This window comes from Vicia villosa, unplaced genomic scaffold (assembly GCF_029867415.1).
Source record: "Vicia villosa cultivar HV-30 ecotype Madison, WI unplaced genomic scaffold, Vvil1.0 ctg.000058F_1_1, whole genome shotgun sequence".
NCBI classification, from domain to species: Eukaryota; Viridiplantae; Streptophyta; class Magnoliopsida; order Fabales; family Fabaceae; genus Vicia; species Vicia villosa.
Window position 1 is genome coordinate 409,107 of NW_026704987.1, and position 18,877 is coordinate 427,983.

At 34.3% G+C, this 18,877-nt stretch overlaps 1 protein-coding gene across 1 annotated transcript; it reads left to right on the top strand.

The window, feature by feature from the left end:
• Nucleotides 1-10,410: 10,410 nt before the first annotated feature.
• On the top strand, nt 10,411-13,641 carry LOC131623196 (shugoshin-1-like). Its single transcript, XM_058894199.1, has 9 exons — nt 10,411-10,709; nt 10,794-10,831; nt 11,030-11,138; nt 11,650-11,673; nt 11,774-11,842; nt 12,522-12,572; nt 12,681-12,771; nt 12,862-12,919; nt 13,157-13,641. The coding sequence occupies exons 1-9, from the start codon at nt 10,557-10,559 to the stop codon at nt 13,431-13,433; spliced, it is 870 nt and encodes a 289-aa protein (XP_058750182.1). The 5' UTR covers nt 10,411-10,556; the 3' UTR covers nt 13,434-13,641.
• Nucleotides 13,642-18,877: the final 5,236 nt, after the last annotated feature.

Sequence of the window (18,877 nt, forward strand, 5' to 3'; positions counted from 1 at the left end):
TTGAGTAATTTGCTCAACAAAGGTATGGAATTTAATTTTGATGAATCGTGTTTAAAAGCTTTCCTAGAACTTAAAGAAAATTTGACCACCACACCCATAATTGTCGCTCCTAATTGGTCGCTTGAGTTTGAACTCATGTGCGATGCTAGTGACTATGCGGTTGGTGCGGTTTTAGGCCAAAGGAAGAACAAAAATTTTCATGCTATACATTATGCGAGCAAAGTTTTAAATGAGGCACAGGTTAACTATGCCACTACTGAAAAGAGTTGCTTGCAATTGTATTTGCATTGGAAAAGTTTCGTTCTTACCTTATTGGTTCTAAAGTGGTGTGTTATACTGATCATGCCGCAATCAAATATCTTCTCACCAAGCCTGATTCAAAACAGAGGCTTATTCGGTGGATTCTTTTGCTTCAAGAATTTGATCTTGAAGTGAGAGATAAGAAAGGTACTGAAAATTTGATTGCGGATCATTTGTCTCGGTTAGTGAATACCGAGGTTACTAAACATGAAAAAGAAGTGAGGGAAGAATTCCCTGATGAGAAACTGTACATGGTACAAGAAGTTAGACCCTGGTTCGCAGATATGGCTAACCACAAAGCATCCGGCTGGATACCGGAGGATCTAACTTGGAATCAAAGAAAAAAGTTTTTGAACGATGCTAATTTTTATGTTTGGGATGAGCCTCACTTGTTTAAGTTGAGTAGTGACAATCTTTTGAGAAGATGTGTCGCGGATGAGGAAACAAAAAGCATTTTGTGGCATTGCCACAATTCGCCGTATGGTGGTCATTTTAATGGGTTGCGTACGGCCACGAAAGTCCTTCAATCGGGATTTTGGTGGCCTACTATGTTCAAACAGTTGTCAAAGAGCTGGTGGAATAGGGAAAAGAGAGGAAATGCCCCTCCAAAGTATTTTAGAAGTAGAAGTATTTGATTGTTGGGGCATTCAGTTTGTTGGACCAATCCCTTCCTCAATGTCAAATGAATACATCTTGGTGGCTTTGGATTACGTGTCTAAGTGGGTTGAAGCGATTGCTTCACCCAAAGCATATGGTAAGACCGTGATCAAATTTTTGAAGAGAAATATATTTTCACGGTTTGGCACGCCAAGAGTGTTAATTAGTGATGGCGGATCTCATTTCTGTAATGCCCCGCTTGAGAAAGTGTTGGAGCAATATGGAGTAAAGCACAAGGTAGCTACTCCATATCATCCACAAACTAATGGGAAAGTTGAGAGGACCAATAGAGAGATAAAGAGAATTCTTGAAAAAACCGTGTCTAGCTCTAGGAAGGATTGGTCGATGAAATTAGATGAAACCTTGTGGGCGTATCGGACCGCTTTCAAAGCACCGATCGATCTTACACCATTCCAAATGGTGTATGGTAAAATTTGTCACCTTCCCGTAGAACTAGAACATAAGGCATATTGGGCCTTGAAACTTTTGAATTTTGACCACAAGTTGTGTGGTGACCAAAGAAAAATCCAACTTCATGAGTTGGAAGAAATGAGATTGCATGCCTACAAGTCTAATTCTATCTACAAAGAAAAGACCAAATTCTATCATGATAGTAAGATTAGAATGAAAGACTTTAAGGTAGGGCAATTGGTGTTACTCTTCAATTCCCGGTTAAGACTTTTTCCGGGAAAGTTGAAGTCGAAATGGTCTGGACCGTTTTTGGTCAAAGAGGTTAGAAGCCATAGGGCTATTGTGATAGAGGACCAAAAATCTAAGCAAGAGTGGGTTGTTAATGGTCAGAGGTTGAAGGTTTATCGAGGAAGCGATTTTAATCGTGAAACTAGTGTTTTATCATTTGGTGATCCTTGATTGCCTTTGACCGTCGAGCTGACCGACGTTAAACAAAGCGCTCTTGGGAGGCACCCCAAGTTGTATATATTCACTTGTATTTGTGTTATTTTTGCAGGTGGGATTTTTGAGTTGTTGTCGAGCCAGAAACGATCTACCGGTAGTTTTGGGTGTGCTGAGCTTATGCAGTTTTTCTGCTGTTTCTGGTGTAGCGCGCGCCGCACCCATATGCGCGCGTCGCGCGCTAGGTGACTTCAAGCACCCCTTCCAGGCAGAGATGAGGGCGCGTCGTGCGCTGTACGTATTTTTGAAAAAAAATATATTTTTGTTTTGGGCCCACCCATGCTGGGCCCGACCCAGTTTCGTTTACAGAACCAAGCTTTAGGGTTTTGGAGGTCTTTGCCTCCATTCCACCCTTTTTCCTCTTTGTTTCAAGAGAAGAAAAACAACACACACACTTGCTCTTAATAGATTGTTGCATTTCCTCACTATTTTCGTTGCTCCATTGTCATCATCATCAAAGGTATGCTCTTCTCTTCTATTTCCATTAATATAGTTTTAGATGTTTAGGTTTCTAGATTTAGGATTTTTCTTGATAAATTTGAAAAACTAGGGTAGAAAACAATCGTTTGCTGTATCTTTTGCTTGCTGGAACCTTTAGAAAGGAGGAGAAGCTTGTCTCCTCTTCTGTTTTGTAGTTTTTGAAGGAATTTTTCTGGGTTTCGCAGAGCGCGCGCCGCGCCCTGTTCAGCGCGCATCGCGCCCTGGGTTCAGCTTTGAAATTTTTTTTATGCATTCTGAGTAGTTGTATAGGGTCTGTTTTGTGATTGATGATGAATGTGGATTGATATGTGATGTTAATTAAGAGGATATGCTAACTTTGTTTCAATTTGTGTGTGTTTCGTTTGATTTTAAATTGTGCAGGAATGGCACCTTTTTTGAAAAGAAAGAAAGTTGGTTCTGGTGAGGGTTCTTCCTCACAAGCTGCTAGGTTTGATCGGACAAAATTTCAAGGACCGGAGCAGGAGGCTAGGTACCATGAGCTCTAAAGCCGTGTTGTGTGGAGCGAACGCACGGTAGTTCCTATTGACCATGGCCTCTTCCAAAGGGCGTGGACTGCTTTGGCTGAAACTTATTGGAACAAGTTGTTCACTCCAGGACAATTCTATCAGGTAGAGATTGTCAGAGAGTTCTATGCGAATGCCTTGCCTCCGAGCAGTTGGGTGGGCACTGAAGCTTACCCGTTTGAAACATGGGTGAGAGGTAAGGCCATTGATTTTAGCAAAGACACAATTTTTGATTTTCTTGATAACCCTCTTGCTTTGGTAGAAGAATGTGAGTACCATCCCAAGTTGAATAGAGGAAATTGGGATGTGGAGAGTATTAGGGAGAAGATTTGTATGGCTGGTTTCACTTATACTCTGACTAAGGCTGGGCTACCAAAGACTTTTACTCGTAGTCAGTTGACGGAGGAGGCTCAGTTGGTGACCTCGGTGGTCCTTTACAACATAAGGCCACGAAGTCACACTTCCTCCATCACCATTGATACTGCAGGTCTGGTTCAGGGTATCTTGAATGGTGATAACATTGATGTGTCTCGGATTGTGGCAAATGAGCTGAAAAGAGTCGCCCTGAATGGGACTCTTCATGGAGATGGGGTAAAGTGTAGACTAATTTTTCCTGGTTTGATAATGGGTTTATGCAGGAAGGCTGGTGTCCGGTTTCCATCTGGGGGTATGATTCCCATGGATGGTGTTATCGATGATGTTTTTGCTAACAGGTACTGTTTGCCTGGAGGCCGTCCTTTTGGTGCTGCTGCTCATGCACCTGACCTTCCCGATGCTGCTCAAGCAGTTCCTGTTGCTGCTGCACCGCCTGCTGGTTCTAAGTATGGTGATGCAAGTGACTGGAACTATCAGATGCATATGGCGCATCAGAGAGCATTTATGTTTTTGCAGGATTCTATCCGGCAGCTATCTCTGCAGCAGCCTGTTGGTTCCAGTGATGATTTGTCTGCTTATGCTTCATGGCCTGAGGGCAGGCCAGATCCTGAGGAGGGGATGGAGCAGAGTGATGAGGAGACTTCCGATGCGGAGTAGATCTTATGCTTTATTGCTTTATGTTTTATTGTTTTTAGTTTTATGTTAGAACAACTTTTAGTTACTTTGATTTTTAATGTTTATAATTTTGTTCCATCCTTTTGGATGAGGTACTTTGAAAGACTAAGTTTACGCCTTTGGATAGTTAACACCGTTTGGTGTGGTTTTTATTTTATATAATTTCAGTTTATTTTATTTTTTCATTTATTTATTTTTAAGAAGTTTTATTTTAGTTTAGTGTTTATATTTTAGAAATAATGATTTTGATAAGTTGTCCTGATGATTAATTAGCTGGAACACGAATTTTTGTTGTCACGATGAATTTGGGTGATGCAACACAATTTGAGTGGTGATGATATAAGTTGAAAACTGTACGCGCAAGGTACATCCTTTATCGTTTTATTTATCAAGTACCTTTGATTCTGATGCTTTTAATTGTACAAATTAGTTGTTATTAATTTCTGTGGATAAAATTAGTTCAATTGTGAATCACTTTAGCCTAGCTGTAGTTGTGAGGAGACTTTCCACTGTGTATATATATAAATTATGCTGGATACCAGAAATGTGCGTTTTAACTCGTTTTTATTATGATTAATCTTGCATTGTTATTAAATTGTGTTAAGCATGAAAGTGATCAAGGCGTTTTGTTCTGCACTATGAGAAAAACTTCCAATCCAAATGTAACCTACCCGGTGAGTGTGTGAGTATTTGCTAACCACTTTGAGCCGTTTGCCAAGATTCTTATCGGTTAAGCTTATGTTGTATATAGATCTCTATACCGATTTTTGATAGAATCTTGATGACTTTCTTTTCTTTCTACCTTGAACTGTTGCCATTTGATATGGTAAGGATTGATTCCTTTTTGCCTTAGATTAGGGAGCATTCTTAGTGATGTCTGGGTAATATACAAGTTGGGGAGAATGAAATAAAGGTGTACATTGGTGAGGATAAATCAAAAGATAGTGCTCAAGGGGTATATATATTTATGTATATAATAAAGAAAAGAAAAAGAGTAGAACAAAAATATATGAAATAAAAAAAATTAAAAAAAAATAAAAAGAAAGAAAGAAAAAAAATTTGTGACCCTTGAGAAAGTAATGAATAATGTGGTGGACTTGGTTGTTTAGGTTGTGATAATTGAATTTGAATGCTCTCTTAGGTTTTGACACTTTCGATTCAATGGCCGTGAGATATGACACTTCCTTGTTAACCAAGCCAAGCTACAACCCGAAAGTCCTTAGTGATTCATGCTTATACACTTTTTATATGTCTTGTGCTTAGATGAGTTCATAATTAATTCGGTATGTTTGCGTCATTGTCTGGTGAGTGTTAGGATCCTCCATTTTTGTTCTCTCAGTAGAGAAGTGCGTAGGTGTGATTCATTCTTGAACTTCTTTTGCTTGTGGAATTTCTGACATAGAATTTGTATATAGGATTAGCATTGTTATCATGGTACTTTGATGGAAACTGGTAAGGATTGATCTTTGTGTACTTTTGGAATTTGAACCATTCAATTGTTCTTGTTTCTACCTTGTTGTTTCATTTGTGATATTTTGTGTTCCCGGTAATTTATCATTGTTTTGTTTGAGGACAAACAAGAGTTTAAGTTGGGGAGAGTTGTTAGGTGCCAAATTGTGTTTATATTTAGTTTAATTAATGGCACCTTTCGACCGTTATTATCGGATATTCGTACAATTCCCTGAAGTTTTAGATAATTATTTATAGTTTATAATATTAAGCTTTCATTTTATGTTAATATGTTTTTTAGTTATGATTTTGTAGGTTTTAGCCAATTTTGGGGAAGTTTGGAGCTTGTTTTGGCCTTGATTGAAGAGTGATGGGCAGAAGTTAGCGCGCATCGCGCGGAGATATGGGCGCGTCGCGCGGAGATATGGGCGCGTCGCGCCCTGGACAAGTTATTTTGAAGCTTCAAAGCAGAGAGTTGCGCGCATCGCGCGTCTGGGCGATTTATATTTTTTAAGTGTAATGGCGCGTAGCGCGCTGGAGGGCGCGACGCGCCCTGGACAGAAAACAGTTTTACTATAAAAGGAGTAAATGTGATATTTTACTCTCTTCTTGACATTCTTAAGAGCTCAAGGAATCCTAACTACTGTAGCAAACTGAGAAGTGGAGATTCGAAGCTTTGATCGTCGATTAATCGCCGTAGATGCTTGTTGATCTTCATCTTTTCCTTCTTGAGCAAGCTACCATTTTCATGGATAGCTAAATCTCTTTTGTATCAAGATAAGATGTAATCTTCCTAGCCTTTTGTATGTATTTCTTGTGAATATATTGTGTATGAACAAGTGATGATCAATATAGATGGTTTAGTTTGTTTATTAAAGCTTTTCTATGGTATAAATGTTTGAGACATCAATGTTTGTATCTAGACCTAACTTTATCATCTATCAAACTATAAGTTGCAGACATGGATTTAGTGTTTGATGTTTACTTAGTATCGGTTTTAAAACGTTATTTGTATTGTTTAAACGGTGGAGAAATCGTCGGTTAAACAATACGGTAAATCTAGCTATATCGTTACGGACACGGACGATATAGACGTAGATACGTAATTATATTGCTCGTTAACAAGTTCATATACATATATTTATAGGAAGACATACAAATTTAGGTCGATGAAATCGAATCTTGATACATTTTCTTTAACTTAGAACTTTCATAAATTTACTCTTTGCTACTAAAATTGTTGAATGATCTTTTGCAAACCCAAAACTAAAGTAACATTAACTCAAGACAAAATAGGCTATAGAACGGCGGTGATATCGCAATAATCCCTGTGGATACGATATAAACGAAAAGTACACCACAATACTCTTTCAACAGTTTCACCTAATTTATACGTTGAGCCCCCACACTTTAATCTGATATTCACAAACTTCTACAATCAAAGACAATTTCACAAGCCAACAAGAATTTTAAGAGTGTGTTTTGCAACCGCTGAAGACACGAAGAATTACGTCCAAGCTCAAGACAAAGAACAAGAAAGGAGTCGAGAGCACATGAGAGCAAAATGGGCAAGACAAAATGACAACTTTTTCAACACTATGAGTGATATGTAAGAATTTTTCCGTTGATAATTCATGATTAATAGGAATATATAGCCGTTTTTAAAAGTTCATCAAATTTATCTATTTTCTTAGAGTTAGTGAAGAGTAATAACTACTTATAATACTCTTCCCTATTGAATTTCTTCATTTTTGCTTGAAATTAATAAACAAGTTTGCTTCTGTTGTTTCTTTCAAATTTACAAATAACTTCAACTGTAGCATTGGACAAATGAACCAAAAGCACCATCAGATAGAACTCGATCATTAGGAAGGTGACTTACAAATAGAAAGTGAAAGATAGAAACGTAATCAACAAGCTTGTACTCAATCTCCAAATACCTCAGCTAGTAAAGTTTGGGCCAAATATTTCCATTGTTTACCAATTCTTTCTTTGAGTGGATCCATGCTTTAATGCTTTATCATGTTTGAACTATTTCCGATTTAGTTTGTCTAGTTTGATTTACACACACCAAGGCAGTTTCTTATTCAAATTCCGAGCCTTTTAAGCTAACCCGTAATATTATGAATATCCTATGCTAACCACTTTGAGCTTAGAATTTTTTTTCGGTAACATAACCACATATGTTATCTAATTGACTTGAAAGATTAAATCATTTCACCCTTTCTTTGGAGTTAGGTAAAATTTTAGTTTTCATGTCATAGGCAAATGAACAAGTTTGGGGGTTGCTCTTGAAAGTGAGCAAAGTTTAAGTTTGGGGTTAGTGGTCAAAATTAAAAAAATTCAAGAAAAAAAAGTTAAAACTGCTTCTTCAAAAAAAGAGAGAAAGCATAAAAAAGAAACAATAGAGACCACAAAAAGCATAAATCTCTAGTCCCAATTAGAAGGAAAAGATTTGGTATGATAATGAAAGGAGAACTAGGAACCTAATTCCAAAGGTTTAAACATATTTTCCCAAAAATCTACTACCCATCCTAAGCCACATTACATCCGAAAAAGCCCTCAAGTGTGTATGTGTGTTTTGATTACTTTGATAAATTTTGTTAGAATATGATCAAACTCAGTATAAGCAGGTTTGCATGTTGATTGAGAGATCATCCTGTCAATTGAGTGAATTATAGTGAGAGAGAAAGACATGTCGAGTACTTGCTAAAGTAGAGGATGTTTTTTCATTTTTCTGGATTGCAGTTAGGAGCTAGAAAGGCGATCAGGTAAAAATACTATATGGTGATGTTCAATTGTTACTGTTGTGGTTTGTGTTTTTGTTTGGAATTTTCAGTTGTAGGCAAGTTACTTGAGGACAAGCAACATATTAAGTTTGGGGTTGTGATAACACTCTGTCATTGCATATATTTTTCGAAGAAACAGAGAAAAATGATTTACAGAGCACTAAATTTGATGAAGATTAGTTAAAGAACGAAGCAAAAATGACCAAGTATGAAGAAATAGGGACTTGGAGAAAATTTGCTAAAAAGAGAGCAAACATGTGCAAGCTACTGTATTAATGACGCCACCATCGCGCGCTATCGCGCGCTTGTTGGATATTCTAAGGTTGCATCATGTGCGCGATGCAGGCTATCCCGCTCGCGATGGATCCTTTTTCTGGGCAATTTCTTGCATAATCTGACTGATTCTGAAGGCTTTAAAAGGGGACTTTGACACTTTTTTAGGGGTTCTGCGATTTTACACTGCAAGTGACGATTTACAACACCGGAAGGCATATTTGGAGCGCATTTGAAGCCATTGGAGACGAGTTATTCAAGGAATCTCTTATGCAAACCTCTTATTTTTATTTGGTAATGTAATTTTTATTATGAGTAGCTAATTCTCTCATAGGTTAGATTTTGTTTGATGAATCTATTTTAATACTGTTGGGACATATGTTTGATCTGTTATTGCATAAGTAATTTGAGTTATAATTCTATTCAATTGCACCTTGTTCTTAATGCTTTTTATGTGAGATACTCTTTTAATCTGATTTTGAACGCACAGAGAATACTGACCATTAGTTTATGCTTTAGACCTAGGACAATTATTGTGCTTACACCGGTTGAATAGGGATATGAGACCTCGAGTAATGGCTTAGGAACTAACGTTATATCGCATCGCCTAATCTTGCTTACACTGATGGACTAGGGATAGAAAACTCCGAGTATAGATTAGTGAGCTATACATAAAGGGATCGGGTATAACGATTTTGTTAATTCGTCGTGGAATTATATCAACGATATCATTTATGTAATACATCGAAAATCAATAGTAGAGAAATAGAGGATTCTATACAAAACCACCGCTTTCGTATTATTGACATAATACTTTAATTTCTTTTTCGCATTAAAACTTGAAAAACTTCCTATTTAGTATTTTTTAAACATTGCACAATTATTGTCTTGTTAAATAGCATTTCATGTGACTTCAATGTTTTTATTACTTTGACATTATCGATACACTTTCCGAGAAATCATTAATCAATAATATTCATGACTTCTCTGACAGCAGTATCGAAGGACATCACTAGAACCATAAATGAAGTAAACAATAATGACAACTTGAAAAAGTAATAGTAAAATGAGTAAACAATAATCACTCTGCACTGAAAATTTTATTTTTCTATTCCTTACTATTTGCATCAAGTAGTTAGCAAGTCTCGATATATCGAAGCCTTTTTTAGTGGGGCGATGCCCCTAGGATCGAAAATCACCTTGCACTTGTCAATGAGATCTGCTTCTTTGTATATGTACGTCCCAAAAAAGTGAGGATAAAGTGAGCTCGTGACCACCACTAGGGGAATCTTTCCTCACACCGTGGTCGATAAGAAAACTCAGCCTCTTGGAGTTAAAATAGAGCTTGAAAGAATCATCATCAGATATAATGGCCTAAGAGTGGCAAAATGGTTGGATTGTATGAATATAAATTGGATTGTTAATGGATGGATCATTTAACAATAATTTCCGAAAGACCATTTTTTATCAATTTTTTTAAAATAATTTAATAAATTCAAAGTATTATGTAAAAATAATCTATTAGATCATCAAAATATGTTATGAATCGAATTCATCTATCTATGTAAATGAATGAATTTAATCCAATTAATTAACTTATTTTTTATATTTTTTATATTTTTTATATGATGGATGAATTGAATAAATTTGTGTGGATGGATTGAATAAATTTTCTCTTAAAGGATTCAATTGCCACCCCTCCTCCATTCTTTTATTTGCAAGCACCCAACATGAATCTCACAAAGTATCTTATATGCAACAAGGTGGAGAGGTACAACAAAAATACTCTATCCTTGGAGTAATATTCAAAACATAGGTTAAAATCTGAAAATTTATTTATGAAAAAAAAAAACGTACAAAAAAGTGAAAATTTGGGAATCTCTTTTTAATTTATCTTATGGTAGGAATTCTAAAGCGTTGGAAAAATATTTGAAAATCATATTCTAACGACACAACGGTAACTTATCTTTTTCTTTTCTTTCCATTCCATTCCTTTTCTTTTCTTCTCTTTTCTTTTCCCTTGCTTCTTCCACAGTCATTCCATCTCTTTCCATATCTCATTCTTATTACGTTCTGAACCAAATCGTTCGTATTTCGCACTCTCTGCAACAACGGTATCATCATGCAAACAGAAAATCACAAAATGCCGAAGAAATCGATCGGAAAATTAATGCGAAGAAGGCTTTCGGATATCACAAATTCTTCTCATTCTCAACAAGAAAACAATAACAATGCACTCACTATTGATAATAATTGCATTCAACAATTGCTAAAGGTAACCTAAATTACTCTTTTCTTCTTCTTCAAGTAATTTACTTTTAATCGTTTATAGTTTTTCTGTTGTTGAATTCTGTTACAGGAAAGAGCGAATTTGATCAACCTCCTTGCAGACAGAAAGTATCCTTTAATTTAGATACTCATGATCATCATGATGATTAGGGATTTTGATGATTTTGGTTTTTGAATTGAAATTGTGGTAAATGTAAATTTGATTGTGGTTTATGGAATTAAAAGCTTGTTTATGTTTGAGAAAGTGATTAATTTTGGTTTGGTTAGGAGAAAGTGGTGTTTTTTTCCTTGATTTGGTTTGAATAGTAAAATGATAGAAAGGAGTGGAGCTGAATTGCAGAGACTGAGAAGTGATATGAAGAAGCTTCAAATGCAAAACTGGAATCTTGCTCAGTCTAATAGTCTCATGTTAGCAGTAAGTCTGTTCATCATCCATTTGCATAATTCATAACCAATTTGTGGGTTAGTGATTATGAAGCACATACACCGACACCATACACAACAACGCACTGACACGTCGACACCAGTGATAATTTAAAAAAAATAAATAAATTGAACATAATCATAAATGTTGGTGTCTGACACTGATCTGGACACGGAGACATGAGACATCATTTTTCAGAGGTGTTGGTGCTACAGAGTTACTTAATAATTGGTTAAATATGTTTTTTAGTTCTTACTATGGTCCTTTAACTTACAAAATTGCATGTTTTAGTCCTCTTTAGTGATTAAAAACATATAGTTTTGTAAATTATAGACTAAAAGATGGGTGTAGATTTGAGAATTCTATTAGGGGCTTTGGACTAAGCAGTAGTAATAGCGATAGTTGACGGACTGAATTGGAGTTTACTTGATTATTGTTCAATATCATATTGACTTTGAGGGCGATGATAGTGATTTTGTGTTTCTTATGGTTAATTTTGCAGGAACTTAACTTGGGGAGGGATAAGGTGAGTTCATTTATCAGGACTTCTGTCTTTTTGGTTCATGAACTTGAAATGCTTGTCTTACTGAAGCTTTGTTTTTAATTTGATGGTACCTGTGTTTCAGATAAAAACACTGCAACATGAGATTTTGTGGAGGGCTGCTTTGATTAATGGAAAGGCCTTCGAGATACAGGTATGTTTTTAAGCCTGATTCTCAATTACTAAGCCATGTTTGGTTGAGCGGGGTATACAGTATACATGGTTTTGAGTGGAGTATCCTATAATGAAACAAATAGGCACTAAATGTATGTTTGGTTCCACTTTTGAAAGAAATAAAAAATGATTTTGGAGGTGTATAATTAATTTTAACATATTTGGTTCCTCTAAAGGAAAGTTAATTTTGCTTCAAGAATTGATTCTACTCGATTATAGGATTTGTAGTTTCTGAATCTAAACATGATTTTACACCAAAATTTACAGTTCAATTTACTTTTGTATGAATGTATCCAAACATTAATCACTCTATCTTTAATTCACATTTAAACAGAATCAATTTCTGGAATCAACTTTATGTTTCTAGAATCATTTTTGTTATCTCTTGGCATAAATATTCATGTCCTTTTTTTATAGCTGCACTGCATGGAAACATCAAGTACTGATAGCATACCTTTTTTTATTCCTTCTTTATGGAAAGATTAATACCGCCAAGTTATTTTAAATTATGATTCAATAGCTATTGTGAATGTGTATGTCCTCAACTTAAAACTTTATCCTTTTCACTCTTTGTGTTCTAATTAAGTTTTCGTCTAGCTCCACAATGTTCTATATAGGCCTAAAATAGTGGTCCCTCTTCTAACAAATGGTTTTGGCAGGAAAAAGAGGAGATTGACTCTGAGAAGAATGCGTCGTTGTCACAGTTACAGGTGCCTGATCTTTAAACCGTTCATTTATTTTTATCGTATTGATGAAGGCATTGATGAATGGTGTTCCTCATTCTTTCTTTCTTTGTTGTATATTTTGATTGGCTCAAGGAAGGAGATGAGAAAGAAGTACTGCAGTCCCCTAGAACTAGCAATGACGAAAAACAATGTTGTTTGACCAGGAGACGCATAAGGAGTAAATGTAAGTGTTAGGACTTAGCTTCTTTGTTGACATATTGTACTTACATTTTCTTCTTAGTTCTGTTTATAAATCTGTTATGGAATTTTACAGCGACCTGTTCTTCTAACGTTGCCACAAAAAATACAAGCAAAGAAAAGGGTAAAGACAGGTCAGTTCTCATGCTAATTGGAAATCAAAGCTCATTGAACGAAGCATCTAAATTTAGTTCTGACGAGTGCATGAATTAATGAATTGCTTACAGAGGGATCATTTTGATTGATGCATTACAATTTCATGAATGTATACTAATTCGTAAAATTCAGTAACTATTTTTATGGATGTTAAACACTTTGAAGTAACATTTTTTTGCCAATGTGACAAGTTTCTCATTTTCCCTGGTATACAGAAGACGTATGAGGAGACATTCTGCTACGTCAAAAGTCCATGAACTCGAACCTTTAGAAAATTTATTTGAGATAGAGGATGCTCAATACGCTATCACTCAATCTGGATCTTCTATCAAACTGAATACATCCTCTGTAAAAACTGAAAGAGGAGTAAGTTCTGATTTAAGAAAGGAACCTCCAAGGCATTCTTTTGGAAGACCCCTACGAAGGGCAGCTGAGAAGGTTCCATCTTACAAAGAGATTCCTCTAAATGTCAAGATGAGAAGGCTAGCATAAACCAATGTTGTAACTTCAGTCATTTCTCATTTTGTTATAACCTATGTTGTAACTTATGTCTTTTGTTTTTGTTAAGATTTCATTCATGTAGTTTTTATACACCTTTTTTATGAAATGAAAATAGTGGACACTTTCGATAAGTATTATTTTTCATGGTTTGTTTATGTTATTTTAATCTGCAATTATGTGTTCTTTTTATATTCATTCACAATTAGTTTTAGGAGACCAAACAAATGGATGGGAATTCAAGCAGGGAGGAGTCATGCCTATTCTCAATATGACCTCAGATGTACATATCCAGAAAACATTAAATTGTGTCATCTAAAAGTGAGTAAAGATCTCTCCATTTATCAAAAGAAATGGAGTTCTCCATTACTGTAGTTCTGATGTAAATAAAAGATATATTTGTACACATTTCAAAAATAATAACATTAATTATACATTTATACATCAAAACTATAGTAATGGATAACTCTATTTCTTTTGAGAAATGGAGAGAATCTTTATTTTCTAGCGTAAATGGAGTTCTCCATTACTATAGTTCTCATGTAAATAAAAGATATATTTGCACACATACTTTTAAAATTGAGTGTTTTTTCTAGAAATATGGGAGGTGAAGAAGGTTCTTTCTGCATAAATAGAAGATAATCACTGGCCTAATGTTAAACACACCCTAACTTATCAATTATCATAACAAAAAGGTTTGATGTATGTTTGGAGTTGTGGTAGGTTGGATAAAATCACATTAATTTGTTGAAGATCTAAAGTGTCAATTCATACAAGTTTTGTGATAAGTGCGTCTCAGAATTCTTGTGCATGTAATTCATATATTTTGACATGCATGTTCAATGAATCACAAGTTTAAATGGCGTCAATTTTTGCGTGTCGGAATTTTAAGCGTCTGTAATTCATGCATTTGGACATACATGTTCAATGAATCACAAGTTTAAATAGTGTCATTTTTGGGTTAGGAATTATAATATAGCTTACTGTTACAAATTTCTGTTTTACGGTTGATGTTCATTGTTCATTTTTACAAGATTCTGTATAACAATATATTTGGGCCTTAAGTAGTCCAATTTTTTTTGCCCAAAACTATTGAAATTCCACTTCCAACTCAATTTTTAATGGGAATTCCATCTTGAGTGATAGAAAACATCTCATGAAAATTCAAAATGTCCTTCTAATTTTGGAAATATATCTCCAAACGCATTATGAGACTCACCAAAACATGCTTCAACCGGCTCTTACCCCTTTTTTTTTTCTAAAATTTATTTCGGAGATGTATCACCGGACATATTCAAATCATTTATTTTTAATTTAACAATTCAGTGACTTTTTCGGACATATACTTTCGAATTTATAAAGCGGGAATTTGAAAATTTGTCACTTTTGCATGTCAATCAATTTTGATGGTGCATTTCCGGAAACGTCAAACGTCATTTTTAATAAAACAGATCCCTGCATGATCAATCATAATTACCATTTTTTTCTCAAAACCCTTACAAAAAATCATTTCATTCTCAATCAAGATTTTCACTCCAAAACTTTAGTCTTGTGTTTCATCACATCAAAAGAAGCTGAAATTCGAAATAAAGATCATTTATTTCATTCCTCATCGCACACCTTAATCTTGTTTTTGAGCTATACAAGTTATGTTGAGTCTAGAAATACATTTATGGATTCTGTATGAACTCCTACAAATACATTTCCGGAATAGTTATGTGATCATTTCATTCCATTTTTTGAATATTTTATGTTATTATTTGCATTAGATATAGTTCACCTTGATGTTTTTTCCTGAATCCGTTGTGTCTACGAATATCAAACATGTTGATGTGAAGGAGGTAGATGCTGACAACCAATTTACAAATGGACATGAGTTTGAGTTTCGTGATCATATGGTTCAATGGATTCGCACTGAGGCATCCAAATTAGAGTTTGAAGTTGTCCGATAATGTTTTAGATAGAAGGGTTACATTTGTGACAATAATATGCAAAAGAAGTAGGACATATTAAACTACTCTCCGAAAATTAAAATAAGATGACATCGGTTTGAGAAAATGTGAGTGTCCTTTTAAGTTGCGTGGTTTTCTTTTTTCAAATAACAAATGGAGATTTAATGTGATTTGTGGTTTACATAACCATGACATGTGTGACAAGTTAGTCGGACATCCAATTGCATGTCTCCTTATGCCGGAAGAGAAGAAAATCATTTCGGACATGATATTGAATATGGCACAGTAAAAAATCATACTTGTAACTTTGAAAGATTAGCACTGAAGGATAAATGGACGCGCTTTCCTGAAATGAGTCATCTTATAGAAAATGCGTATAAAATAGTGTGTATTGATCTGACAAGATACCGTTTCTCGAAAATATTTTTTTCACTGCACACTGCCCCACCTCTAAATCCAAATGATCATATTATGTGTTTCAGGTGGCTTTCAAAAACACAATACTTTGTTCAAATACATTTAAAATTGAGATGCCTTATATCACTGACATCACCAGAGTGGACAACACTTATTCATCAATGAAAGTTGAGACTTGGCTGAATCATATTTTAGAAAGGATGCAAGAGGTCACCAAATTTAGGGAGATTGAAAGAGAATCAAATAAACAAAAGTCAAAGGCAGTACCACCCATTGATATAGATTTAGCCTGTGGCACATGTTTTTGATTAATGTTAGTGTTTATTCAACGATGTATTTGTGCAATTAGACATGTTTTATATGTTCTAGTATTAACATAAATGATGTCAAATATATATACATTTTCAAAGATTTCAATACATGTTTAAGTTTTCAGAAAATTTCTCGATTTTTCTATCTAAAACAAGTTTTGTTTCTTTCTATTTTTGAAATTTCTTCTATGTTAGGTGGTTCCGTAAATGCATTTTTGCACGCATCCAATTTTTTTAAAAAAAGATACGAATATGGGTTTTTTCGAAAATACATTCTCGGACGCATCCAAAATATTTATAAAAAAATCATGAATAGATGGTTCCGAAAATGCATTTTCGAAATTTCTCTGATACATGATTGAACCTCTAAGATCCATATTGGCCTAGAACTTGTATAAGTATATGGCTCTCATATCATAATTTTTACCAAATTACATTCCACCGTAATGGATATTATTTCGCATACTGCGTATAACTACTTCAACGAGGTGAAGTCTTCAACTGAATTTAAGTTCAATGAGTACACTCCTATTGCAAATCTGAAATTCATACCGGAGAATCTCCAACCATATTCCAACAACCTAAAAAGTGTGAAGCTTGAGTACCATTCGCCCTCGATTGACAATAAAGAGAAGATTGAGTTCAACAACTTCAAGCTTAAGACGGGTGCAGTACAGGTGTAAGGGTTATGCGGAAAACATTTTTTCGTTACGAAAAAAATGCCGATTGAGTTAGATGCCACGATTGTGAGATCGATCGAATATATTATGAAGATGTTGGAATGTCCACATGGATTTTTTTTTACTAAATAAAATATTCATTCATTCCAATCGATAGAGTACATTGTTGTAATACAAATTAAAAATCGCCAAAAACAAAAAGGATGAATCTGCAAACAAACTCACAGAATCCATGTTAATAGCATAAAACCGCAAATTGCATATGCCTACGAATATAACTATGACTATATTGAAATATCTGAAATATTCATGCCTCCAGATCTGTAGCGTTAACAGCACCAAAGTCATAGATAGGATCTGCACTAGATCGAAACTCATCTTTCAACTTGAAACAAATGAACACAAAGACAGAAAAACAAAATACACCGCACAAAGACGGAAAATCAAAACAAACAACGACGCACTAAAATTGCGAAATCACAAAAAGAACACTAAATATATGTGAAAATCACTTATTAAACTAATAGAGAAATAAGAACAAATTGGAGGGGTGATTTTGGATCAAAATCGATCGTAAATCACCCCTCATTAGAGGATACAGAAGAAGAAAAGTTGGAATGTCCACATGGATGTTGAAATATAATTTTCGATTTATATTAACATTTAACTATGTAATATTTCATTTTTTATGTTATCAATGTTAATTTACCTTCAGTTTAAATTTTTTCTTTCGTATCTATGTTTATTTATGCTTTAGTATGTTTCGGAAATATCTCTGAAAAATTTACAGAAATACATTTTCAAATTAAATTTAATCTACTATTTAGAGCTTGAGTCAGATTCAGATAAGTTATGTGTGTTTCCGTTTGTTTGAAGTTATATTTCTATATCTTAAAAATAGTTTTGATTTTTTAGAAAGGTGGAGAAACATCGTTACCTTAAGCGATTCCCTTTTTATCCTAAGTAGAGTCCAAATCATAGATATTTTACGGTAAATAAGTTGGAGCCAAATTTAAAATAAAAAAGCAAACAAAACATTAAATTAAAGAAAATGACAAGAGAAATAGTTTTGAGCTTTAAGGTCTTAAAGCCATGCGAACTTTTTCTTGACAAGTGATTTCTCACCAAATCGAAATTGTGAAGCCATGTGACACAAGACTTATAGTCAATAATAAACAATTCTTTGGTGCTTTGTGAGAGTAGAATCATCCATGTTCTTCCAGGAATCAAAATCTTTATGGAGAAACCGTGTGGGGTCTTCTGTTGGTCGTTTTTCTTTTGGTGTTTGTACAGACAATGATGAGAATTGTATTATATTATTATTTAATAACGTGTGCCAAAAATGGTAAAAAATTTCAAACTCTTGATTCTTGTGTTTATGATGGATTACTTTATCTATAAGGATGATAAGAATCAAATTTCACCTGAATTTTCATTTGCTTTTCCCCCCACTTTTACTAAACTAGAAATCAGTCAAATCCATATAACGAGATGAATGAAAACAAGTTTATTAAAGTTTTTTTATGGGTGAATTAATTTAAACATGAATTTAAGTTGCTATCAAAAATCTGTTTATTTACTATTGATTTTTTTGGATTATATTAAAGCCGGTTTAGTAGAGATGAATCATATTTTATTTAAAATTTTAAGATGATATTAAAGATTCGTTTAAGTCTGTCCGACCACGTGTTATTAGATTTTTGTTATCGGATCATTAACTGTTTATATGCACGTACAAAGTTTAATAATGAGAGATGTAAGAGAAAATGCTAAGATTTCTACATCAAATAATATACAGTACGAATATATGTTAATAAATGAAGACAATTCTCACATTAAGAATCGATTTTGTAAGGTTGAGTTAAACTCAACTATAATTCTAGAAAATCATGCTTCTTATATCTAATGAGAAACACGAGGGTTGTATGTTGTAAACGCCACAATAGATGGAGCATCACAAAAATGTATAAATTGATTTTGTAGAGTTAAATAGACTACATCCAAATTTAAAATTGTAAATATTATGTATATTTATCACGAGGAGAATCAAAATAAATAGATTTTCTAAAACTTCTTTC

Bases quoted from the DNA above. Each gene is read 5' to 3' on its own strand.
- LOC131623196 (XM_058894199.1), top strand. From the start codon at position 10,557: ATGCAAACAGAAAATCACAAAATGCCGAAGAAATCGATCGGAAAATTA. The intron at 10,710-10,793 runs GTAACCTAAATT...ATTCTGTTACAG, and splicing joins GCATTCAACAATTGCTAAAG to GAAAGAGCGAATTTGATCAA. The intron at 12,920-13,156 runs GTCAGTTCTCAT...CCTGGTATACAG, and splicing joins AAAGAAAAGGGTAAAGACAG to AAGACGTATGAGGAGACATT.